Genomic DNA, 26,832 nt, shown 5'->3' on the forward strand with positions numbered 1-26,832 from the left:
GCTATTTGCCTCACCTTTTTCTTCGGGCTTGTGGAAGGTGAGGCTGGAGAGTGGGGAGGTGATGGGGTTTGTGAGAGAGTATTTGGTAAAGATAGAGGCAGGGGACTGTGGCCTGAGAGGGAGTTACTCTGTCTCAGGGAAGCAGGTGTGGGTGGACACTCCGATTTTAATGGTGGATCTGTGAGGTGGTGCTGTTGGGGTCAAGACTCCAATGTCCACTTGACCAGAGTGAAGAACAGCATGGTCCTGGGGTGGCTGTCCTGTCACACGGGGTGGCCAGACTTGTATTTTCAGGGTTGTGAACAGGCCACATTAGTCATTATATTTGTAAGACATGAAATATGTTCATTCAAATAACCTTACTTTAAAAAAAATGCATAAAAGCAACATCATCTCACCTTCTCTTCCATACACGTGCATATTGTTTGCATAAACATGTATCTAGTGCTTTCTATGTTCTTAATATTATCTATTCAGTTTTCAGCATTACTGCTTCTCTACTATACACATTTGTCTCCTGGGGTTGCTGAAGCAAATGACCAGAAGCCGGGGGGCTTCAGACCATAGAAGCTTACTCTCTCATAGCTCTGGAGGCCGGAAGTCCGCAGTCAGGGCATCTGTCTCCAGAGGCCCCGGGGAGGATCTTCCAGGTGTCCCTGGGCTTGTGGCTGAATGTCTCCCACCCCTGCCTTACCGCATTGTGTGTTTCTATGTCTTGTCCTTTTCTGTCTCGCTTAATGTTGCTGGATTTAGGAAGCACCCTAATCCAGGTGCTCTCCTCTTGAGATCTTAGTGACACCTACAAAGACCCTTATTCCAAACGAGGTGACGGTCGAGGTTCCAAGCTGTCCTTTTAGCAGCCACATAATCCTTCCTGCTGGTGTGCTGGGCCTTCTAGTTCTTTCCAACTTTTTGCTAGTATAAACAACAGCTCTGAGCAGGCTGTATGTGCAAAGGCCATGAAACGACACGGTTATTTTTCCTGGGATAGTTTTCTAAAGTGGATTTTTGACGTCGATGGTGAAAGCTATTTTCCAACTCTTTTAACACATGGCCAGGGTATGGTGGAGAAACCTGGATCTCTGTGATACCCGTAGCATTCTGTGAAATTTCTGGAAAACAAGAGAACCCAGCAGTCCTTCTGAAAGTGAAGAGTCAACTGTATGCAGAACACCAAGGCCTGAGGGGAGATACTGACCTGACGGCCTTATCTTTCCTGTGGTGCTGCTCGTTTGGTGCCTTTAATAGGGCTGGCAGCTGCAGAAGGTGGTCACAGGATCAGTAACAGAGCCTTAGGTGTGGGTGAGGGCAGGGCTTCCACTGGCCTCTGACCAGCTTGCCCCCATTTGTGAAGGAGGCGAGTTTTTCTTTGTTCCCTGAGCTCAGTGTTCTCTGCATGTCACCTGTCAGTCTTTGACCCCCAGCTCTAAGTGCCCACTGCCTCCTGTCCCCTCCATCTCATTTTTCTGTGACTGGCAGGTGAGGGCCTAAAGGGCTGCCCCCACCCCCGGCTCCCACCCAGGAAGCTGAGCTTAGCCAGGATCAAAGGCAACACCATGGGAGTGGATGCGTTGAAAGCTCCCACTTCTGATGTCAGCCAGCTGGCAGGCAGGGAGCAGAGGAGGAATCAGAACCGTCAGGAAAACGCTGCTGTCCCCTGCTTGAAACAAGGCCACCCAGACCCTCCTACATGGTGGGTTTAGGAGGGGACTCGCCTGGGAGCAGGGCCGCCTGGGCTGTGTGCCTCCACCTTTGTGCAGTGGTCAGCCCTCAGAGGCGAACCAGTGCACCTGCGATTCTGTGGCCATCAGCGCCCCCTCCCTTTCAGCACCTGCAGGGCTGGGACACAAGCAGGGAGCCCAGCATTCAAATGCAAGCGGTCTTAAGGCAGGCAATCACCCATCACCAGAGTTAAATCCATTTGGCAAGTGCCTAAATCTAGATAATTCTATTATCAAATACAGTTTCCTCCGGGAATCTCGAGCTTCCCCTAGCAGTGTGGGTGCCTGGAAGGTACCAGGTCTTCCTCCAGGCTCCAGTCTCCCTTCGGCAAAGTAAACTCCATCTTTTCTTTTTTCCTATTCACTATTCTTGGCTGCACCCGGTCCTAGTTGCCACACGCGGAATCTTTCACTGTGGCACGCAGACGTCTCTCTAGTCGTGGCGTACTGGGTTTAGTTCTAAGCCCCGTGGCATGTGGGATCTTAGTTCCCCAACCATGGGTCAAACTGGCGTCCTCTGCATCTCAAGGCAGATTCTTAATCCCTGGACCACCAGGGAAGTCCCTACTTCACTCTTTTTACAAGAACGAAACGCTGTATCCTAGTTGGGTCCAAATCACCTGCTTTTGAGGCTGATTTTTAAAAATCTCTATGGGAAGCAGGGAATTTCCGAACTGTCAAGAGCAACATTGCTCTTCTCTGTGAACAGCCTGTATCTGACTTCAGTTTTTCCACCTGCAAAAAGGGGGACTGTATTAGGGTTCTCCAGAGAAACAGAACCCATAGGAGACACACATACACAGAGAGAGAGAAAATAGGGAGCTGGCTTGCATGATCATGGAGCCTAAGACATAATCTTCAAGTTGGATCCAGGAGAGCTGCTGGTGTAAGCTCCAGATCAAGGCAGGAGAAGACCAGGGTCTCAGCTCAGCGGCCAGGCAGGCAGCTGGTCCCTCTTACTCAGCCCTTTCATTTAATTCAAATCTTCAGCTTACTGGATGAGGCCCACTTGCCGGGGTCCAGCCCTGGTGGATCCAGGGAATTCAAAGTGGGGACGGCGTCGGCGAGGATCAGGAAACAATTGCTTAATTAAACGTTAATTAAGGGTATAAAGAGTGGTTAAATAAGGATAGCTCAGTGAGGAAATTCAGTGGAGAAAAGAGGCTGAATAACTTGGTTTACGTGGAAAGCTAATAAAGTTCCAAAATAAGGAATTTGCGTCACCTACGTAGGCCGCAGGCGTCCTCCCGTTCTCCCGAAGGAGAGGAGACACTAAGGCCTCCCTGGTCAGATCTTAGAAGCCCAGGCAAAATTAGTAGGCTTGACGAGCCTTCCCACCCCAGATGGGAATTCAGCCAGAAGGTGAGAGAAAGAATGACGTGGGGAGACCAGGTTTCAGTGAACAAAGCCCGCACTTTATTTTCCAAAGTAGTTTTTATACCTTAAGTTGTGCATAGGGGATAATGGGGGAAGGGGTAGAGTCATCCAAGGACAGCAGTCCTTGATCCTAATCAAAGCCAGGCTTTCAAACTTATCATGTGCAAAAGTTTAGGTGATTTACATCATCTTCTGGCCAGGAGGCCTGTTAACATTTTAAGATCCTTTCTTCAGAAAACTTATTTTTCTCCAAAGGTGATTATTCTAAAGTCAGGCGCCACCCTCCAAAAGCATTAGATAAAGTTGCATTCCTATAGGGCAAAGGTGTGGTGGGCTATAACAAGAAAAGAATTAACTCAAGGGTCCAAGGTTACAAACATTAAAGCTACTATTTACATTCCTATATACCAATTATATTAATCAATACACTGCCAGGGACACAGCAGGTAAGGGATATGGAAACTTAGCAGCAAACATTGGCCCAAAAAGTGAAAAACCCTTCACCAGTACAATTTCTAATCAATCTTTTAATTGCTCAAAGGAATCTGTAATTAGTTTAGAACATCTCATGCCTCTCACAGTTGGGAGGCTCTGAACAATCACATGTGGCCGGAAGAACCTATTCAGGCAGGCTAGAGGACTTCCAAAGGAGTTTGTAGGTTGAAACACTCTTGTCACGCCCAGGAACTTTATTAACTGGAGCTGTAAATTAACTCTTTTTTCAGAGAGAGGTGGTGGGGGACAGCCCCCCGTAAAGTCAGAGGTGTAGGTGAGAGCACAAAGCAGAAAATAGGCAGACTCTGGTTTTGGGGGTAGATGCTCGAGAATTTCCAGGGGGACTCCTGAGGCTCGATCCTGCCTTTGCGTATGCCGAGCCTCCTTCCTCATGACCTTTGTCATGGGCGGAGCTCCTCTCGCTGGCTCCTGGCACCACCTCATCCAATGGGGAGGACAATCTGCTTTACTCAGCTTACCGATTCAGATGTTCATCTCATTCAGAAACGCCTTCACAAACACACCCAGAATAATGTCTGAATGTCTGGGTGTCCCATGGCCCAGTCAAGTTGACACATAAAATTAACCGTCACAGGGACTGAAAACACATCTCCTGCTTTCATTCCAAACTTCTACTCAGGGAGAACGACATAGAATGGAGGTGGGATCCAGGTTGCCCCAGACCAAATAATTGTGAAACAGAGGACTTAAAAACCAAAAAGAAGTCACTGTTTTTTACTTTTAAGACTCAGACTACTATGTTAGTCTTCTAAGATGCCACACAAGAGGGGCTTAAACAACAGAAATGAATTATCGCACAGCTCTGGAGACTGGAAGTCCAAACTCATAGTCCATTTCTGGTGAGGCCTCTGCTCCTGGCTTGCCAATGGCCACCTTCTTGGTCGGCCTCCCTCTGTGCATACACTTCTGGTGTCTCTTCCTCTTATAAGAACATGAATCCTACTGGATCAGGGCACCACTCTTATGACTTCATTTAACCTTAATTACCTCCCTAAAGGCCCCAAGGACCCATCTCCAAATAGAGTCACATTGAGGGTTAAGGCTTCAACAAATCATTTGTGTGGGAGAGGGGACACAATTCAGTGTATGCCAGCTACCCTTCTTTTTATCTCCCTGGAACCAAAAGATGCCATGTTCAGCATTTATGGCATAGACATGGCTCCTGCCAACCCTTAACCTCATAAAGGTGAAAGATGATAAGGGTCAAGGAATCATCATGACAAAGGCTGCTGAATGCCATCATAATCACCAGTATTGTCATTATCATTTTTACCCCCAAGATATTAAGAACCTGTTCTTAATGACATGAAGAATTTATTTGGTAATTTCAAAGAGAACTCAAAAAATCAATTTACTCAGCAATGTTTATTGTGCATCTTTGATGCACTTGACTAGCTACTTTTGAGAGAGAGCACCAACACCCCAGACTTCAAGGTGTTCCATCCAGTTTTGTAGAAATAAACACATGCACATATACACATACCAAGATTCCAAAGTAGGGACTCCCTGGTGGTCCAGTGGCTAAAACACTATGCTACCAATGCAAGAGGGCCCAGGTTTGATCCCTAGTCAAGGAACTAGATCCCACATGCTGCAATGAAGATCCAAATAATATTAAAAAGAAAAAAAGATTCCAAAGTGAAGCATGGTAAATGTCATGGAAGTGATAAAGTGATCACTGTATGCTATGGGAGTTTCAAAGAGAAATAAATACATAGTTAATGATAGTCATCATCCTTTATTGAGCATTTACCATGTGCTTGGCAGTTAGTTTAATTATGTTTCTCAATTTTTAGGATCTTTATAGACAATTCAATTCATAATTTATTAAGCACTGTATGTATCAGTGTGTAAAGCATTGTGTCTGAGATGCTCTAAAGTACAAAGATGATTAAGATATGTGCCCCAGAGGACTTCCTGGTGGTCCAGTGGCTAACACTCCGAGCTCCCAATGCTCAGGGCCCAAGCTCGATCCCCAGTCAGGGAACTGGGTCCACATGTCACAACTAAGACCCAGTTCAGCCAAATAAATAAATATTCAATAAGACGCGTGTCCCGTCCTCTGTCCTCTAGAAACTCACAGTACAGATCAGACAACACAGGAATGGACGCTCAGCAGAACAAATTGCTACAAAATCATGTTCTCATTCTCCACCAGCCGGAGATAGACAGCCAGGAAGGGAAGGTGGATCTGTGTGCTGGGACACTTGGCGAGTCATCGAATCCTGCCAGAGCAGCTGTGTGTGGTGGCACCTTGCAGAAAAGCTGTGTATTTGCCTGGAGTCTCTCAGGGTTTGGTGGGCGGGGCCTGAAGAGAGCGGGAGAAGAGACTGGAGTGCCTTACTGTCTCAGCTCAGTTTGGACTGGTGGGGAAGTTTGCAATGCTTACAGCTAAACTGGGGAGGGGAGGAGGGGAAGTGAGGGAACTGTAATCAATCCCATGGCCAAATCTTAAGTGTGAAGAGAGGGCCAGACCCATTGTCCCCACCCCACCACCCCCAACCCAGGGGAGTGGGGCAAGGCCCTTGGCCCTTCCACATCACTTGCTGCCCCCAAGAGAAGGTCTTAGCAAAGAGGCAGAAAAAAGAGGCTGCTGAAATCCTGAGGTTGTTCTGCACATTCTGGACTTTAAAGTAGGAAGAGCGAGAGATGATAAACGGATGGAGAAAGAGACTTGAAAATAATGGTGGAGGGGTGATGTCCAGGGACAGAGGAGTAGAAGCGGGAACAGAGACGCACTGAGAGTTACCTCCTGCGGCGGTGGGTCGGAGAGAGTCTCACCGTTATCTCAGTGAATTCCCCAACAGCCAGGCCAGCCTAGGGGCAGGTGCAAGGGCTTCAGAGCCGAGGTGATGAGCAGCTCCAGAGCTGAGCTTGGAGCCCGTCCCTCCCACCGAGAGCCCTGCTCCCAACCTGCCGCCCCCTCCTGGGTTGGGGGTGTCTGCGCGCACCCAACCCCAACCAGCTGCCTTTCCTGCCGCAGGAAGAGGATTAAAGTTTGGGAGCGTGAACACTTAACTCAAACAGCACTTTGCATTTCCTTCCTGGGCAGCTGGGGTCACAAAGTATGATCGAGCCGAGCGCAGTGCAGGAACCGGCCCCCCACCCCACCCCTGCGCGCTGCTCCGCGGGCGGAGTCGGAGCCGCCGGCGGGCCGGTGGGGCGGAGCGATTGTGACCTGTCCGGTCCCTCCCTCCCAGCTCTGTGATGCTGCGGGGCAGCTGCTGGCCCAGTATGCCTGTCCCCGGCACCCTCCCTCCCGGTGTCACAACAGCGGAGGCGGCTGTATCTGGAGCAGTTGGGGTGGGCAGGCCCAGGCGGGAGCGAACGGGCTACTGGAGCGGCCACGATGGTGAGCCTGCGGGGCCGGGGCGCGGGGGACGCTGGGCCGCGGATGGGGAGGGAAGAGAGTGGGGGCGCCCACCCCAGAGCCGCTCTCCTCCGCGGCTGACAGCTAGCGCTTTGGGTCCGCGGAGCTCGAAGTCTTCTAGGGGTGTCAGTTCAAGGTCGAGGGGTTCATACCCTCGCGCGGGGTGGGGGGGGGACACCCACCTGGTGCCAGTGGCCTTTTCCTAGAGAGAAAGTAGAGTCTGGGGCGAGTTGCGCCTAAAGAGAGATTTGTGCACGCAGGTGAGGAGAAGGGGACCAGGGGAGGTTAGGTTCGGAGACATCACCGTGGGGCAACTCAGGGGCCCGGTGGGGGAGACGGGGCCGGCGGGGTGGGGTTGGGCAGGCAGTCCGGGATTCCCGACTTGGGGGTGGGGGCTGGGCCAGGCACTGGGTCAGGTCCCACCAACCAAGTGTGACAGAGCCCCACGCTGGGGGCTTCCTTCTTTCCCACCCCGGGGCCATCTGGCTTGGGTCTGGGACACTTCCACCTACAGCTCAGCTTCCCAGGCCCTGGCACTTGCTTCCAGCTCCCCAGTTTTTCAAGCGGGTCAAAGCCAGAGGACTTTGGCACACAGGGTTTCAGACCACTTCTTTCCTTTCCTACCCTGGCTGCGGTGCCCACACCATCTGTCTGTCTCCCTCTCCTCTGGGACTGGGATCTCACTTGCTGGAGCGGTCCCACCAGCCCGAGGCCCTCCCCTTGTCCCCTGAGTCCTGGGGTGGGTAAAATTTGCTGCCAGTCCACTTCACCCTGATGCCTCAAAACACAAAGAACCCAGAAATCTCGTGGACTGGAGGCCCGGCTGTCTGGGGCTCAGGGAGGGTGGCAAGATTGACTGGGGGAGGGGGCGGCGTCAGCTTGACTGGCAGGCCAAGGTCAGGCTGTCCTGGCACTCCTCCTCCAGTGTCAGTGGCCAGCAGGACAGGTGAGAACCTCCCTCCTCCTCATTCTGGAAAGTGCCCAGGGCCCCTGGCTCTGGCCCCAGCTCTGCCCATCCGAGCTCCAGGCCTGCTCCCCAGAGCAGGCTCCCAGGGAATACTGGGACAGTGGCCAGAGGAGTCCACCCCTGCCTGAGGACAGGGGTCATAGAGGGAGCCCAGAGCCAGGGGTTTCTGGAGTTTGGGGCTCCTGGCTTTGCAGCTAGCTATGTGACTTCAAGTCACTTAATCTCTCTGAAGTAGTTTTTCTCATCTCCAAAATGAAGAGGGGTTATGGTTCAAATTTTCAAAGCTCCACCTAGCTTTACTATTTTAACCTTTTCATTGCAGAGAAATCCAAGCATATACAAAATGAGAGCATTATAATGAACCCCTGTATATGCCTCAACCAGTTTCAACAATTATCTACTTAATGATGAGTCTTACTTCATTCACTCCACCGCCACCCCCGCCTCCCCCGTTATTCTGAACCACATCCCAGGCAGCTCACTCAAGATCTGATATTTAATATTTATAATATCCAGCACATAGCTAGTGCTGTGTAATTTTCAGAGTGCTGCCTCTTACGTGTTCCAATTCTCACCTAAAAGCTGCAGTGAGGGGATCCCAGGACCCAAATCCAGCTCTCTAAACAGACATCAACGTGCACTCAATAGGCAGGTTTCTGAAAATATCTAGCAAATAAAAAAATGTAAAGTAAAAACCTTGTTTTAAATGTGCTACAGAATCTGAAAGATATTTAACTGAAAATCTATGGCTGAATGTTTTGGAAAGAGACTCTTTGTTTTGAAACACTGAATTTTATGTAACAGGTTCTATTTGGAGCATTTATATACATGGGCAGCACTGTCTTGATGGGAAGACATTTTTTGGTTGACTGTTTCACACTTACAGAACCTCTTTTTTTCCTTTTTTTGGAGTGTAATTGCTTGTCAATGTTGTGTTAGTTTCTGCTGTACAACAACATGAATCAGCTATATGCATACATGCATCTCCCCCTTCTTGAGCCTCCCCGCCCCCATCGTCTTCCATCCCACCCTCTAGGTCATCGCCGAGCTGAGCTCCCTGTGCTGCACACAGCTTCCCGCTAGCTGTCTGTTTTGCGTATGGCGGTGTACGTATGTCAGTACTCCACTCTCAGTTTGTCCCATCCTCCCTCCACCCCCATGCCCACGTGTCTGTCCTCTATGTCTGCATCTCTATCCTTGCCCTGCAAATAGGTTCATCTGTACCATTTTTCTAGATTCCATATGTATGCATTAATATATGATATTTGTTTTTCTGACTGACTTCACTCTATGACAGACTCTAGGTTCATCCACATCACTACAAATGACCCAGTTTCAGGATCTCTTTTTAAAAACCCCTTGACTTGTTCCTAAAACCCTAGGATGACTTTGGGGCACACCCGGCCCCAAAGTCCCACCCGTGCAGAAGGACTTTCCTTCCACAGTGTCTGGACTCCCCTCTGGACGGCTGGGAAGGCTGCCCATGTTGAGGATGGGCTCGGCATTTCTTAGGTTCTAAGTGAGGATTTTATAACTAACCCTGTAACTGAGCATCCCAGTCTGCTCCCAGGGTCCGTCTGGCAAGCAGTTCTCCTGGGAGCCAAGGCTGTGACACCTGTCTCGGTGTCAGTGACTCCAGGCCTCAGAGAAAGTGTCTGTGGCTCACAGGGGATGAGGGCACAGCCTGCTCACTGCTCTCCTCCTGGGTTACCAGCATGCCTGTGCATTCTGGGGGGGAACTGACATCAGATGGCAACAAAGAGCCTGTCTTCCTGCAGAGCTGAGAGGCTAGAGGGCAGAGTGTTCGGGGTGAGATGGACACTGCTTCTGCGTCCGCAGGCCTCTGCGGGCTCCCCTGTGGAGGTGTTGTGGCTGAGCGCTGCAGAGTCCAGGCGTGTCTTCCAGCTCGGCACCTGCGGGGGCTGCGGCCACTGCACTGTTCTCCCTTCCCATCACTAAGTACGGGTCCCCTGAGGTCCCTAGGCACGTCGGCAGTGTGTCCATAGGAAGCATCCAGGCTTCGGTTGGGCCCACGCAGAGCCCAGGGGTGACGCTCTGTCCTCTCTGAGGGGTGTCTTGGTGACCTTGAAAGGAAGAGGGGAAGTTAAAATAGGTTTTGAGAAGGAAAGAGCTGGCACGTACAGGGCTAGTGATGGGGTGGGTGGGAGGATGTGGCGCTCTGGGATGGGGTGGACACTGCTTTTGCCTTTGGCCACCAGGGACCCACAGTGCTCTCCGTGGTCTTTGAGGCCAACGTCCCCCTTTGGCGTCTTCCTGTTAGAATTTCTCTGTGATGAGCTGCGTGTGGAAGAGACCGGGAGGACAGTGGGCACCACGTGTGGCTGATTAAAGCTTGCTTGCTCTCTCCTTTGCCTGACCTGAGTGTCGGCTGAAGCTCAAGGGCCTTTGGCCTCATAGTGTCTAAAGAGTCTGGGAGTCTGTGACCGGCCCGGCCGCTCCCCAGGCCGCCTGTGGTACCTTGTTGCTGCCCGGCTGCAACGCCGGCCATCTGAGTCCTCACCTGATGTTAACTGAGGTCGACTTTGTTCCTGCTGTCGCCAGCTTGCTATCTGTTCTCTGAGTCCAAATATGATCTAATTGAAGGATTTTGAGAAGAGATAACGCAGCCTCCCAGGAATCATGTTGTTCTTGCTTTAATCATCCCTCGGGAACCCTGGCTCTGCTTTTCACCCGTTGTCTCTGACCTGGATCCTGGCATGATTCATCATCCCAGCCTGACAGCTGGAAGTACGTGGGCCTAGGAGTAAGCTTCCTGAGGGCAACCGTGTGGGTTGACACACAGGTGGTCGGGGTATGTGGCCTGGTCCCGGGTTTTCACTGGCCCTCACTGCTGGCCTGTCAGTTCCCTTCCAAGATAATATGCCCGTTTTGCTGGCTTGTGGTACTTCAAAACCATTTTTAAAGCTCCAGAGCCTGCTTCTGCAGAGGACTGCAATTAACGTGTCTGAGTTCTCTGAGAACAAATGAAAAAGAAACAATTAATATTAAAATAGAAATCATATAAGGTTGACATTCTGGCCGTGGAGTTAGACCAGCACTGTCAAGTCTGGAGCACATTTTTCCTACTGTTCTGCAGAGCTGGGCACCCTCTCCATGGAGGATGGTCATGGGCACACGGCCTCCACCAGCCTAGACTTCGGACAGCCTAAGCAGTCCGTGGGAGCTGCCCTAAATTCTCCTGCTCCAAATCCAGCTGAAATGCCCCAGATCCTACCAGCCTGTCTGAATTTTCCACGCAGCCTGCAAATAGTCCTCCCCCCAGGAAACCAAGCCAGAAGCTGTTTTTTCTTCCTTTAGCGTCCACTGCCTTGCAGGCCCTGGCCACCCGCTCCTTGTTAAGCAGGGTTTTCATTCCAGTCACCCCTGAATTTATTGAGCACCTGCTGCATTCAAGCCCTGTACTCGATGCTGGGAATCTGGCAAGAAAACAGGGGCTCCTTGCTGTCCACCAGGAAAGTCGAACAGTGAACGGTTAGCTAGGAGCATGCGATACAGTGCTGAAGGGGAGGTGGCCCGTGCTGGTGTGGGGGCTTCCAGACCTCCAACAGGAGAGGGCGATGAGTGAGCATGCTGAAGGGTGAGCAGGAGTTGGCCCAGCCCCTCTCGATGCCCTCTTGTGCACTTGGCTGTAGATCTGCTGCAGGAGTGGATAGAGCAGGGCACTTCTGTCATCACCCAACACTAGGTCTGGGTAGGGGTGTCATACTTTGCTTGGGGAAGGGAGCTCCTGTGTTAAGACCCTCCATCTCCCTCACCTTCACCCCCTGGGTTGCTGGGCCGAGAGGGGACCCCATTCCTCTCACGGTCCCAAGAGCAGAGAGCTGGAGTCAGCTCTACGAGCCCAGAGTCAGGATAGAACTGGGGGAGGAACAGTGTGAGAAAGAAAGCTTGAGCTCTGCCGGCCAGAGAGGGAATCTGAACCAACCATGAGTTTGGAGCAAACACTTGATGTAAATACCGTCTGCTGGGTCAGCACACCCCTCTCCCTCTCAGTGCACACCAGCCCTGCCCCACCTCTCTCCACCCCCCTCTCCTTCAGTACACACTAGGCCTGCCCCCACGCCTCAACACACACCAGCCCCCATCCCCCCCAGCACACACCAGCACCCTCCTCAGCACACACCAGCCTCTCCCCAACCCCCCAACACCAGGCCCTGAGCACAGGCTAGGTTCTTCCAGGAAGGGTGGCCTATTTTCTGAGGCGCCCACACCAAGCCGTTCTCTTCTGTTCTCTCTGCAGTTGAGCTTTTTCTGGTCTGGAGTGTTGTTGTACAAGCTTTCCTGGGCTCCAGCTGTCAGGCTTGGGCTGCAATGAGCGTGGGGGCTGCCGTGGGCATGGTGGACCGCTGTGGGCATGGGGGGCCAATGTAGGCGTGGGGGGCTGACGAGGGCGTGGGGGGCTGATGATGGTGTGGGGGTGTGGCCCCTGGGCCCTGGGGGCTCAAGAGTGAGAACGAGGCAAGGGTCCAGGGTGGTGTCCAGGAGAGGACTCTGCAGAGGTCAGAAGGTCTGGATTTCAGCCCAGGCTCTTTCCTTACAGAGCTGCGAAATCCCCAGTCTGTCCTTTACCTGTCTGAGCCTCAGCCTCTTCATCTGTAAAACAAGGGGTGGGAATCGTATTAGATGACCTGTGAGGCTGGCCTGGCTCGAGCTTCTGAAGGCTCTGAGCTCACAAAACTCCCTGGTTACCTGTCTTGGGCATGAGAGCCGCCCCCAAGGCTGTCAGCACTGGACATGCTCCTGGCTTTTCTGTGTAGAACCTCCAGGCAGGAATGGGAGGTGGTGACAAGAAAGAGTCGCTGGAGAAGCGGGTGGGATCCTTGTCCCCTCAGGGCAGGTGCAAACGGGGCACAGATGTTAGCACTGGGGGCCTCGCCTAACTTCATTTCACTGGTGATTTCCTTGTGTAACTTTATTTTATTTATTTATTTATTTTGGCTGTGCTGTGTGGTTTGCGGGATCTTAGTTGCCCAACCGGTAATTGGACCCTTGTCCCCAGCAGTGACAGCACCTGAGTCCTAACCACTGGGCCGCCAAGGAAGTCTCCCGTGTGTAACTTTACAGCCCTTGTTTGCCCGACAAACTGGGCTCTTGGTAATTGCCAGCTGAATGAATGGCGAAGTGGAAAGGGACAGGACAGGCCTGGCCCTTGTCGATGGGTTGCTATGTCAACGCACCCTTGTCGATCGGGCCTCACCTGGACCTCGCTGTCTCCTGTCTTTAATGTTGGGTTGTCAGCATGAGAGCTGTCAACCCTTCAGAGAAGCATGGCAGCGTGTCGCCTGCATACCCGTCGTCCAGATTTAATCATTGCTATTTTTCTGCCATGTTTATCTGCTGTGCTTGTTGAAGTCAAGTCAAATGTAGATGTCATGACATTTTACCCTAAATGCTTCAGAAGTGACTCTAAAAATAAGAGCTTTTCGATACTTAACTACACTTTCATTATCATGCTTAACAAAATCAATCCGTTTCTCTATTTATCCCCTCAAATATTTTGATTTGTTCAAACCAGAATTGAGTTAACATTCACACACGCTGTGTGTATGTTATGTTTCTTAAGTTCCCCTTGATGTGGGTCTATTCCTCCCTCACCTTTGATTTTCATGAGTTGAGAAGATCGGGTCAGTTGCCCTGCGGAACTTACCAGCTTGTGGATTCATGCTCGTAGTGTCTCTTATCCCTGGATCCCTGTGTTTTCTATAAAGTGGGAGCTACTTATAAAGGGCTTAATACATTAAGGCTGAGTATTTAAGTTTTAACAAATTTTATTTTTTTATTGGAGTGTAATTGCTTTACCGTGTTGTGTTAGTTTCTGCTGTACAGCAAAGTGAATCAGCTACATGTGCACATATGTCCCCTCCTTCCTGAGCCTCCCTCCCAGCCCGTCCCCCGTTCCAGCCTCTAGATCATCACAGGGCCCTTAGCTGAGCGCCCTGGGTTGTACGACAGCTTTCCGTTGCTGCCTGTTTTACACGCGGCAGGGTGTATGTGTCAACGCTGCTCTCTCAATTTGTCCCATCCTCCCATCCCCCTTTGTGTCTACACGTCCATTCTCTACATCTGGGTCTCTATTCCTGCCCTGCAAACAGGTTCCTCTGTACCATTTTTCTATGTTCCATATGTATGTGTTAATATACAGTATTGTTAAGGCTGACAAGAAGCTTTCCTGGGAGGTGTGCGTGTCCTACTGCATTATCGGTTTTCTTGCTGCCGTGGGGTTACGATCCATCCCAGGGTCAGAGGTTACAATCCATCCCAGGGTCAGAGGCCGGTAACCATTGAAGTTAACTTCCCCTTGTGACCTGTAAGTAACAGTGATTCTTTGGCACTCTGTGAACATCTAGTTCCCCTTCAGTCCTTGTCCAAATCAACTATATAATTAGAAACTATTGTATGCAATATTTCTTAGTGTATTATTCCTTCCACCCTGACTAGCTCACTGTCTTCTGTTAAAAGAAATGCTCTCCCTCATCAACAGGGCTGTTTGGATAGGTAGATGCGTTTCTCTCCTGTGGGCTTTTTTTCTTAACAACATGAAGGGCTTGTGGATTTTTGCGTGTCCATCCTGTTTCCGTTGACTACTGCTGTTCCTCTTTCTGACCCTCGGGTTGTTTCACCTTTGGCCTAGGGAGCCTCTTGTGGTTTCTGAGCCCTTTCTGGGTCTGTGCTCTTGGGCTCCCCATGGTGTTACAGAAGGTCCTCACAGGGGATCGTCTTGTGTGTTCCTTGCCCCAGACCTGGACCTCCCCATCCCAGGGAGTCCTGCTTTCTGCTGGTGGAGACTGGCGCTGAGAGGACGCCCTGGAGGCATCTATGGGCCCATCAGTTATTTCTGAGTCTATCTCATGCCTCCAGTTACTCTTGTGAATTAGTTTGACAAGGAAACCAGCTCCCTCCTCCTGAATGTCGTGTGCCCATGTGTGAGGCTGATTTCTGCTATAGAGAGTGGCGTATTGACTCGCATGAGGTTAAAGCGATGTGTGAACATCTGCGTCCCCACGTTGGTGGTCTTCAGGACTTCAGATCCTTCTGTCTTCTCCTCTCACCTTTGATCTTCCTGAAATACCCCCGCGTCCTTCCAGAAAGTCCCAGAGCACCCAGGAAGGGGAGGGGGGCGCCTGGAGATGGTTGGGGGTGGAGCCACAGGACAGCATGTGGGACCAGCTCCTTTCAGGCCTCTCCAGGTCCCCTCGCTCACATGCCCCACCCCCGAGGAGGCCATGGCTTCCTGTGAAAGTGTGGTCCAGTTGGTAGCTGCTGGATTCGGGGGTTCTTGGGGAAGGATCCTGCTTCCTCAGGCCTGAATCGAGCCCTAGGACGAAGCCCTTTCCTTGTAGGAGGAGGGGCAGCCTGAGGTCTCCGGCTTCCCATGGGTGCATCTTCCAGGGGAGAGTAAGGCTACAGGGATGAAAATGCATGATGATGATGCTGAAGACAAGGCTGACCATAGCAGAAGTGATCATGGTGACTTGTGCTTTTCACACGCAGGGAGGTTATGTACCTCAGCCCAGCCCACACAGCACAGCTCGTAACTTGAGAGGCAAGATTCGTGAGCAAAGCCCTTTCCTGTCCAACAGGCTCACGGAAACATGGCCGGTTGTATTCCTGGCCAGGCCTCTGTGACACCCGGAGGCCAAACAGCACAGAGACCGGCGTGCACATTGCACAGCAGCGTTAGGGCACTGGGTCCTGATGCCTCTGACCACCCCACACCCACACCGGGAGAGCCCCAGGGTCCCAGGAGTCCCACACCCCTTGCCCAGCCCTGGTCTCTGGAGGCTGTACACCACGCTTGGTTTCCCTGGAGCTGGAAAATGCCAGCTCGGGTCATGGATAAGAATAGAAGGCCACACACCAGGCACATGGTTCCCGGCCCAGCTCTGTCCCAGGCACAGAGGCTCCTTGTGAGGCCAGAGCTTCCCTGGAGGGGCATGGGGGGTGATGGGCACACCGTCCCAGCAGAACCATAACACACTCACACACACTCACGTCTGCACACACATACACACTGCCACTCTCGAACACACTCACAATCACACTCTTACAAACATACACCCACACATTTATCATTTCACACATTGAGACACACGCACCCCTCCCCATCCTAAGCTGTTAGTACCAGAACCAATCATGTAATTGTGGCTTCACACCACAACACGGAGAAGGACCCTCTGAAGGTCAGCTTTATTTGGCTCTTGGCCTGATGGGTGAGGGAATAGGTTATGGTGGCCACAGACGAGACTTAGCTTGCCTGTCCCCTCCCAGCCCTTCTCTGCTGATGTGCTGATCCTGTTTTTTAAAAAATAAATGTTTATTTTAAATATTTATTTATTTATTTGGCTGTACCAGCTGTGAGTTGCAACATGTGGGATCTAATTCCCTGACAAGGGATTGAATCCAGGCCCTCTGCGTTGGGAGGGCAGAGTCTTAACTGCTGGGACCCACAGGGAAGCTCCTGTACTGACCCTTTCTTATTCCTACATTTGTATATGAAACAGTAATGACACCCATGATACAGACTCCAAGACACAGTCTTCCCGTGAGTGTTTCTCTGCTCAGTGATGGGGAGATGTGAAGTGTGTGCGTGTGTGTGTGCGTGTGCGTGTGTGCGTGTGTGTGTGAGAGACAGCGTCTGGGAGACTCTGGCTGAGGGAGGAACATGATCAGTGCACCAGGCACAGCGGTGGATTCGAGGATGGATTCTGCTGTTCTCACTGGTTCTTCTTGGACCGGCTTCACCGGTGCAGGAGTCCACCTGTGGTTGGGAATTTCATCTGTTTCATCTGTGCGGCTGGCCCTCTCTTTCCTTTTCTTGACACAAAGGATTAACCGTGGAAAGCCACCCTCACAGCAAACCATGGAGCTGGGGTTCTTCCTTGGAACCGAGTCTTGATCCACATGCCATGGGGCCCAGAGCCCACCTGCTGGGCAGGTGCAGGGTGTCCTGCCTGCCAAGTGCTAGGGAGGGACACGCCCTCAGAGGCTGGGCCTGGGGGCCTGGGCAGAGGCCGGCTGGGGCTCTGACTGGCCTGCTCTCTGCCTGCAGCGGGAATGCATATCCGTCCACGTGGGCCAGGCTGGGGTCCAGATCGGCAATGCCTGCTGGGAGCTCTTCTGCCTGGAGCATGGCATCCAGGCCGATGGCACCTTTGGTGCGCAGGCCAGCAAGATCCATGACGATGACTCCTTCACCACGTTCTTCAGCGAGACCGGCAATGGGAAGCACGTGCCCCGGGCCGTCATGGTCGACCTGGAGCCCACAGTGGTGGGTGAGTGTGGGCCAGGGTCCTGCCCAGGAGCAGCACCAGGCTGCAGAGGCTGTGGTCCACCATGGTGCTGTGGTCCACCGTGGTGTCTGGGGAGGCTTGGGAGGCTGACCTCCCCATGGAAGGGTGACCCTCCAGACCCCCACCCTCACCCTATGTGACTCTTGGTTCCTGGAGCCCTCCCCAGTCTCGGGGTCTCAAGTGGGGATCAGAGGTCTCTGCTCCTCCATTAAAGCTCCAGCCTGGTGCTCTCCCCCCAAAACTGCTTAGGCAGACCAAAATTGCCAAGATTGTTCACTAAATACTAAGAATCAAAAATACCAGTAATTTCAGAAATTATAAGAAGCCCTCACATAGTCAGTTTCCCAAAGTGTATGTTTCCAATTCTGCACTGATTGCAGTCCGTCCTGGTGGGCCTGGTGTAACTTTGCAGCCTCTCACACACGAGACCAAATAGCAGCAGGCACTTTCTCTTACAGCCCGAGGTTGATGGAGGTTAGAGTGAACCTCGTCTGGATCTTAGGGAAACAGGAGTACTGACTTGTGTCAAGGCAGGATTCTTGTTCTCCCTGCCGCCAAGCCCACAGCGCCCCTGGTTCAGTCCACACTGTTCATCAGCATTTCCTCAGCTTCAAAGCCTGCTCACCAGCAAAGACGGATGAGTCCCCAGGGGTGTCTGGGCACTGCCTTTAGGGCCTGAGCACTGTTTCTGGGGCCACAGACACCAGGCCCTCCACCTTTTGGACACTTGTACCAATATAGAAAGGACAGATGACCTTCCTGGGCCGCTGCACAGATGCGTGCTCTCCCTGGAGGAGCAGAGGGGTGCTGTAGAGGAGAGGGGGTGGCGGTGGGGCCTAAGGCACCCTGGTCCGCTGGGTGTCCACTTTGGTGGGCCTAAGAGGTGAGCAGAGCCCCCATGCCACTGGAACCACTCTCGGGCTCTGGCTCTTCTGGAACCTGGAACACAGCTTTGCTTCCAAGTTGTTCTGAAATATCTCTAATGCCTGATGTGTATTGTTGCCTCTGGAGATGGAAGTTAGGGCTGGGACAATCCCAGGGAAGCCTGGGAGCAGGTCATTCTGAATCTTTCCCTGTGTCCCTGAAGCATCTGGAGGCAAGTGAAGGTGGTTATATTCTGGGGTAAATTTTGCAGCATGAAGGAAAAACTGGAGGGAAGCCTTGGGGGTCCGGGCAGTCAGACTTGGTATCTGCCCAGCTTTGTAAACAAACCCAAGGCTCCCTAAGGTCCTGCCAGCAGAGCAGCTGGTTTCTCACTGCTGCTTGAGTCCCAGGCTACTGCTCTATTGGAGCCTGTGTTACCCTGGAATTCCCTTAGCCTCGCAAATGTATTCTGGGGTTATCTATTCCACCTCAGTGGAATTTAGTAGATAGGGGTATCGTGTGTTCTCGTGGGAGGGGGGTGTCTCCTCTGGGAACCAGGGGTAAGACTGATGGTCGCCCTCTCTCCGTAGATGAGGTTCGGGCCGGAACGTACCGCCACCTCTTCCATCCGGAGCAGCTGATCACGGGAAAAGAGGACGCAGCTAACAACTATGCCCGGGGCCACTACACGGTGGGCAAGGAGAGCATCGACCTGGTGCTGGACCGCATCCGCAAGCTGGTACGTGTGTGCAGGGCGGGGAGCTGGAGAGCCCGCCAAGGTCGACAGGCCGGCGGGAGGACGTGGCCCCCGGCTGCAGGATAAACACCTGAGACTTGGGAATTTCTGCTTGTGTTCCGTAAGAGGCATGTGCTGGGTTGGCGCCCCTTCCTCCTCCTGGGCCATGTGGGCTGCCCTCCAGGCTGGTGCCTGGTAGCACGTATGGATGCTCTGCGGTGGTGGTGGGGAGAAATCCCAGGGGTGAGGAAGGTGGAACTCTTTGCTGGATGGCAGCAACAGGTTTCAAAGCATTTTTTTGTTTTATTTTGAGCAGGTTGAAAAGGTGAATTTATTTCACTTAACAAGGCATTTAACTTGGAGGAGAAGAGGAAGACTGTTGATCTATTTCAGCACTTTACAGATGCTATTACAAATGTCACATACGTTCCTTTGTTTAATCCCCTAAACAACCATACAAAGGCGATCTCGTGCCTGGACTTTACAGTTGGGGAAATAGAGAGCCTGAGTGATTCAGTGACTTGGTCTGGGTCCCCCAGCTAGAAAGTGGCTGAGTCAAGATCTGAGCTGGGTTGGTTTGACTGGGAAGCTCAGGGAGTCACTTGTCTACTTGAGCCTCGTTCCTAATCTGTACAGTGGAGAGGCAAGCTTGATCAGGGGCTCTTGACTTGGGAGCTAAGGGTGCCGCGTTTTCGCGTGTTCACCTTTCCTGTTTAGAGCAGAGTTCATGGGGGTCATCAGTCGCAAAGTCATTTGCGATCCCCAAAGTTCAGAACATCCAACTGAACACAGTCATAGATCACGTCCAGCGGGGAAGTTCCATGACGTGCGAACTCTCTTAGATCTAGTGAGAGCTCACTGTCCTTGCTGATCACAGTAGGACTTCTCACTGAACGATTACAGTAACCTTATTTATGAGAGGAATGTGTTTATTGTCCGCACTTTAAGAAGAAACATGAGTCTGGAGGGTTCAGTAACTTGCTCGAATATTTACAGCTGGGAAATGGCAAAGGTGATGTTAAATCTCAGGGTCTCTGACCCATTTATCCCTCTGAAATTGGTACCCTGAGCCACCTTGCATGGTTGGGCTGGGCTGTATAAGCCTGCAGTTTCCACAGAATCAAAGGACAGGGTCAGGGAAAGGGGCAAGGAGCTGGGGTCCACACGGGGCAAAGTCCTTAACCACCATGGTTTCGGAACCTCATTCCTGGTGCAAACAGGCCACTGGGCTGGAAGCTTCGTGGACCTGGAGGCGAGAGCGTGTTTGCTGCCCCGTATTTCAGCCGTTCCTCCCAAGAGTGCTGCAGCTCCTGTGTGTTTTCTGACTTCCGCAAGGACGGTTTGATTTCACCCACTTGAAAATGTTGTGGGATGGAGCAGGCGGACAGCGAAGGCCGTCTGCCGGTGCCCACGCAAGGGTGTCCTCAGAGCTTTGTCCGTGTCCTCCTCTCCCAGACAGATGCCTGCTCGGGCCTGCAGGGCTTCCTCATCTTCCACAGCTTCGGGGGCGGCACCGGCTCGGGCTTCACGTCTCTGCTCATGGAGCGGCTTTCCCTGGACTACGGCAAGAAGTCCAAGCTGGAGTTTGCCATCTACCCGGCCCCCCAGGTCTCCACGGCCGTGGTGGAGCCTTACAACTCCATCCTGACCACGCACACGACCCTGGAGCACTCGGACTGCGCCTTCATGGTGGACAACGAAGCCATCTACGACATCTGCCGGCGCAACCTGGACATCGAGCGGCCCACGTACACCAACCTCAACCGGCTCATCAGCCAGATCGTGTCCTCCATCACGGCCTCCCTGCGCTTTGACGGCGCCCTCAACGTGGACCTGACCGAGTTCCAGACCAACCTGGTGCCCTATCCCCGCATCCACTTCCCACTGGTCACCTACGCGCCCATCATCTCAGCCGAGAAGGCCTACCACGAGCAGCTGTCCGTGGCCGAGATCACCAGCTCCTGCTTTGAGCCCAACAGCCAGATGGTGAAGTGCGACCCTCGCCACGGCAAGTACATGGCCTGCTGCATGCTCTACCGGGGGGACGTGGTGCCCAAGGACGTGAACGTCGCCATTGCCGCCATCAAGACCAAGAGGACTATCCAGTTTGTGGACTGGTGTCCCACGGGCTTCAAGGTGAGAGCAGGGGACACGATGGAGACAGACAGCTAGAGAAGCAGAGGGAAACCAAGGATCGGGAGGAACGGGTGGAGACTGGGGTCCTGGGCTGACACTGGTTCCAGGGAGCTTTGGGACAACACGGGGAGAGGGGCGTAGGCCAGTGTAATGCTAATTTCATTCATTCATTCATTCGTTCAGGCGCTTGTTTTAGGCCTGGAGAGCCTGGGAGGGGGGCGGTTACTGGAAGAGGGGAGGGGCAGTATTGCAAAGGGGGAGGGCCCACCGCTCCCACAGGATGGTCTGCAAGCATCTCAGAGGTCTGGCAGGAGAGAACTGAGGCCAGTGTGTGCAGGTGGGCTAACCGGGCCGAGCGGGTGGGGGTGGCCCTGATCTGACCCCAGATCAGAGAATGCAGTGACCGGATTATTCAAGTTGCCAGAGAAGAGGTGCAGTTCCCTCCTCTAACAAAGCATGTGTCCTTCTCCCCAGTTTGTTTTGAAAAATTGTTCACCTTGTATGTTTTCATCAATTTAGAGTAAGGATAAGAAATTTTATGGTTATTATATGGCTGTGATTCGCTTACATTATGAAGCCCTGACGTTTCCACAAAGCAGGAGTGAGCTGGGAGCCGGTTGTAGGTCTGCGTTCTGTGGGTCACTGGGGGGATAAAAGACCTCAGCTCTCAGGACCAAGGATGCTCTTGGGAGCTGTCTCTCTGAGTTGCCCTGGCTGGACAGGCAACTGCCTCCGCCCAGGGTCTCTCATCAGAGTTCACCATCAGAGCAACTGCCACTGTTCATGTTAGCTAGTCCCCTCTGGCAGGCCTTTAATAATTCAGGGGTTTACCGAACACCAGGGGAGGCTGTGCCAGTTGCTGGAGACAGAGATGAGCTCATCGTCTCAGTTTTCCCTGGTGGGACTTTCACAAACGAGGCACCATGTGCCAGGCTCTTGGCTGAGCCGCTGATGGGCGAGTGGCCTCCGCATGGCTCTGCTCCCACCCTCGGCCGGAACCCTCTCCTCTGCACTGCACCTGTCCTAATGTGGCAGTTCTGGTCACTCTTGTGAAAACATTCACGATCTTACCCCGAGTTGTTATTTTCTCTTTCAAACAGAAACAGCAAAACAAGCTGGTAGTAAAATAAATAGGCAAAAAAAGGGTGGTCGAGAAATTAACAAAAAAGCGATGCCCCCATACTCTCATCCTTTTATTTATTTTTTAACATCTTTATTGAATTTGTCACAATACTGCTTCCGTTTTACATTTCTGGTTTTTTGACCACGAGCCATGTGTGATCTTAGCTCCCCAACCAAGAGTCGAACTGGCACCCCCTGCATTGGAAGGCGAAGTCGTAACCACTGGACCAGGAAAGTCCCCTCGGCCCTCCACTTCTAGCTGAAGTTCGGGGTTATGACCAGAAGGATAAGGCAGTGCTGGAACCTTTGGCTGCTTCTCAGAAAAGCACACGCCATGGGGGTGGACGGTGTTGGAGTTCACGCGGTGGCACACTCCCCAGGGTGTCTGTCCCCACTGACAGGGGTCCAGGGCTGCTGCTGTTGAAGAGGGAGCACAGCTGGCTGGTCCAGCGGGCACGCGATGTGGCACTGCCTTCCCCCCTCACTTTGATCCTCTGCCCCCGTCTCAGCGTCACTTCCACCCCCACCATGCCGCTTTCGTCTAAGAGGAACGGTAGACCGTTCTGGGTCACCCGCCTTGGCTCTGTAGCCTGGTGCCACTCCCACCTCTGCCTCTCAAGAGGACTTGTATTTTAAAGCTGTGAGTTTAAGAGATTGGCAGTGCAGATCCAGTGGCCTAGGCAGGAGAGGCATTTGGGGAGCAGCTCCCGGTTCTCAGTGTCCCGTGGGTGTCGTCACAGTGGTCACCTGAGGCCCCTCCCAGGTCCCCAGAGTTCTTGGTTTGGAGTGTGTGTGGGAGAAGGGAGATTTCCAGGATGGTAGCCCCCCTTCAGCTGGGCCAGACCAGCTTGGAGGGCCCAGGGCTGCTCTCCAGTTGTGGTGCTTGGGCTTCTCATTGCAGTGCCTTTGCCTTCTCCTGCTGCAGAGCATGGGGTCTGTAGCGCAGCCTCAGCAGTCGTGGTGCACCGGGTCGGTTGCCCCGAGGCATGTGGAGTCTTCCCGTGTCCTCTGCATTGGCAGGTGGATTCTTCACCCCAGGACCACCAGGGAGATCTTAGATTTCCATGCTTTTCCTTCAAGAAGCCTCACACCCCAGAGGCAGAGGGCCTGGTAGATGCAGACACCATCCCCAGAAGCTTTTGCACCTCCTTATTTATTGCTTGAGGATGTCTCTGTGATCTTTTAAACACCACCCTTCACCCTTGGTGGGGCTTCCCAAGGGGCTCAGTGATAAAGAATCCGCCTACCAATGCAGGAAACCCAGATTCGATATCTGGGTTAGGGAGATCCCCTGGAGGAGGAAATGGCTACCCACTCTAATATTCTTGCCTGGAGAATCCCATGGACAGAGGAGCCTGCCAGGCTACAGTCCGTGGTATCACAAAGAGTTGGACAGGACTGAGCATGCACTCACTCACGCAAAATTCACCCTTGGCAGAGAAATTGCCCTAAATCTATTCACAGCATAACTAAGAGAAAACCTGAAATTCCCCTGGAAGGAGTGAATTCACAATAACTTCCATCTCCGGGCACTGTGCACATCCCCTGCCTGACCCCATTCCGGACCCTCACTTGTCTGCTTATGTCTCCTAGTGGAAGGTCGTTGTTGAATCGCGCAAAGACGCCGGGATTCTTGGCCCCCGGAGGAGAAGAATTCAATCCGGGGCCAGAGACGAGGCTTGATCACTCAGAGCTTTTGTGTAATAAAGTTTTACTAAAGTATAAAGGAGATAGAGAAAGCTTCTGACATAGGCATCAGAAGGGGGCAGAAAGAGTACCCCCCTGCTAGTCTTCCGCTGGATGTTATATAGTCACTAGCAGTCTGTTAATGAAAGAAACGAATGTCTTAAAATTCAGAATGCCACCAGGCCCCTCACCCATAAGATGCATTTTGGGATAATCTTGGCACCAAATGGTTTATCCTGGGCCATAAAATGATTAACTTGAATCTTGAAGAAGGGCAGACCACCATACAAATAGTTTCATTTACATAGATTAGGGGAACAATATCTGAGTATAACATACTGGTTTGTCAAGTAGGTTCTGAGCCAAGAGGCAGAACCGACTTGAAGACAGAGTCTGGGGTAAATGTATAGCACATTAGCATAGCTTAAGACAAACATTTCCATAAGAAAAAGGCATTGGTTATCTCTAGGTTTCAGAATAGTTAACTTCAGGCGAAACCAGGTGTCATTATGGCAACACAGTATTTTAAGAGAAACCTCCTTTTAAATTTGTATAGAGAGGGAAAAAATATCGCTAGTTTGTTTCCTCCTGCCGCTTAAGAGATAAAAATGTCTGACTGCTGCTGCTGCTGCTGCTGCTGCTAAGTCGCTTCAGTCGTGTCCGACTCTATGCGACCCCATAGATGGCAGCCCACCAGGCTCCCCCGTCCCTGGGATTCTCCAGGCAAGAACACTGGAGTGGGTTGCCATTTCCTTCTCCAATCCATGAAAATGAAAAGTGAAAGTGAAGTCGCTCAGTCGTATCCGACTCTTCTCGACCCCATGGACTGCAGCCCACCAGGCTCCTCTGTCCATGGGATTTTCCAGGCAAGAGTACTGGAGTGGGGTGCCATTGCCTTCTCCGAAAATGTCTGACACTTGCAGGCTATTTCCTCTGTTTGGAGACCCCTGGCCTTCCTGCCTGTTACCTTCTCACTAGGAGCATTTCTGTCAGCTCGTCCCCCCCCTCGAATTTCCCCACCCAGTCCCCTTACTTCTGCTTTCTCTTCCACATGCACTTCTACCTGCCTGCCCCCCACCTTCATATGTGATGTGATGTGGGGGCAGAGAGGGGATGTGATCCTGTCTCATCACATCCAGGCCTGCTGCCCTGTACCCTCCCCACTACATGACCAGGGTGCCCCAGCTTGAGTTATCCGCTGACCACCGCGTTTCGGTCCTCTGTTCCCAGGTGGGCATCAACTACCAGCCCCCCACGGTGGTCCCCGGAGGAGACCTGGCCAAGGTGCAGCGGGCCGTGTGCATGCTGAGCAACACCACGGCCATCGCCGAGGCCTGGGCCCGCCTGGACCACAAGTTCGACCTCATGTACGCCAAGCGCGCCTTCGTGCACTGGTACGTCGGCGAGGGGATGGAAGAAGGCGAGTTTTCCGAGGCCCGGGAGGACCTGGCTGCCCTGGAGAAGGATTATGAGGAAGTGGGGACTGATTCATTTGAAGAAGAGAATGAAGGGGAGGAATTTTAAATACAGATGTTCCTCCTGCCTGTGTCTCTTTATTCCTGCTACCCCTCCAAGCACGTTAACCCAGCCTGGATCCTGACACCAGGGCCCGTGGGTGACGAGCCCACACAGACGCTGAGCTCTGCCAGACCCTCATGAGGGGATGGCGGCTTTGTGTCCCCAGAGGAGACCAGAGTCACTGTCTCTGGGTCAGGGTGGGAGGCCGAGGCAGGATTTAAGATTCTAGATGCTGCTGGCCCCACCGCAGACACAGCCTCCTGGCTGGGAAGCAGGCAGTTGAGACCTGGGCTTTGGGAGGGCTCTGGAAAAGGAGTGGCTCTGTGGTCAGGGCTTGAGGAGAAGCAGGAGTGCGTTTCTGCCCCTGTAACACACAGAACAGCAGCGGGGTCACCGCAGGCAGTTCGGTGCTATGACTGAACTGTGCAGTTTGGGTGGGGAGTCAGAAATGACCTCGTGGAGACCCAGGTGCAGCCCGTAGCCACACTGAGGTTCTGGGGTCAGAGGACACCGGTAGGATGTGTGAAGAGCAGGAGAGAGGCCAGGGCACCCAGAGGATCGAGGGGAGGATGTGACGCCAGGTCAGGGGCCATTTGGGCCACTCCTAGAGAGGAGGTGAGGAGGTCAGTTTCCTCTAACTAAGCAGCATTTGGAAGGCTTTATGCAGAATGTCTCCTGTGCACACATCCCTTATCTCTCACCCCCAGCAGTCTCAAGGGCTCCTCCTCTTGTTTTATGCATGAAGACACTGAGGTGCAGAGAGTGTATGTGCTGGAAGTGGGAGAGCGGAGCCAGAGGCTCGACCACTGTCTTCTCTGGGTGCTCCACCCCATCTCCACCCTTGGGATTCGTGTCCTGTTCCAATAGCCGCCTCATGAGATGAAGGGTGGGGAGAAGCAAAGTCCACTTATTACAAAAGAGAGAACAAGTTAATGCATCTTTCCCTAAAGTTGGCAGCTCCAGTAGGATTGGGGGGAAAATCATAAGCCGCCCTGATTAAACTCGTGATGAGACCCCCAGGGTCGGGCCCACAGCAGGTCCTGATGCATGAAACGTACAGCTCAGTGACTGCGCACTTTTCTTGCTTGTCTCTATTCTGTATCCCTTGGAAGCCCCAAGAAAAATAGAATGAAATGTCCCAAGGAAAGGAAGATCAGGCTCCCCACTCATCGAGGACTGTTTCAGAGAGACCACCGTGGCGGTGCTCCTCTGTGACGGAGGCCGTGGGCTGAGGAGGCCAGGTCTGCTTGCGTCCAGACCCCCTTGCCTGAGGTCATCCCGCGTCAGTTCCTGGGGGGCTGCAGAGACCCAGGTCAGGAGCAATGGCCCATCTCAGGAAGGGGCGTTTTCTACTGATGGAGGGGAGGGACCTACCCATGAGTTTCAGATGAACCTCATGTGTGTGACTGTGACCTAATCAGGGAGACAGGAAGAGATCCCCAAGGCCAGCATTTAGGGGGCGGTTGTGAAAGACAGAGGGGAAGGGAGGGTGCTGGTGGGGTGAGGGG

The 26,832-nt window shown here is 52.6% G+C and overlaps 1 protein-coding gene and 1 long non-coding RNA gene across 2 annotated transcripts; one reads left to right on the top strand and one right to left on the bottom strand.

Annotated features, from left to right (window-relative positions):
• Positions 1-3,116: 3,116 nt before the first annotated feature.
• LOC139183237 (uncharacterized) lies at positions 3,117-6,787 on the bottom strand. The gene is made up of 3 exons (XR_011566819.1): positions 6,634-6,787; positions 6,364-6,431; positions 3,117-5,922 (listed from the first exon to the last, which is right to left on the bottom strand). It is a non-coding gene; the product is annotated as an uncharacterized lncRNA (long non-coding RNA).
• Positions 6,788-6,809: 22 nt separating this feature from the next.
• Positions 6,810-25,348, top strand: TUBA8 (tubulin alpha 8). Its single transcript, XM_019961761.2, has 5 exons — positions 6,810-6,966; positions 17,022-17,244; positions 18,717-18,865; positions 20,318-20,998; positions 25,037-25,348. The coding sequence occupies exons 1-5, from the start codon at positions 6,964-6,966 to the stop codon at positions 25,328-25,330; spliced, it is 1,350 nt and encodes a 449-aa protein (XP_019817320.1). The 5' UTR covers positions 6,810-6,963; the 3' UTR covers positions 25,331-25,348.
• Positions 25,349-26,832: the final 1,484 nt, after the last annotated feature.

This window comes from Bos indicus, chromosome 5 (genome assembly GCF_029378745.1).
Source record: "Bos indicus isolate NIAB-ARS_2022 breed Sahiwal x Tharparkar chromosome 5, NIAB-ARS_B.indTharparkar_mat_pri_1.0, whole genome shotgun sequence".
NCBI classification, from domain to species: Eukaryota; Metazoa; Chordata; class Mammalia; order Artiodactyla; family Bovidae; genus Bos; species Bos indicus.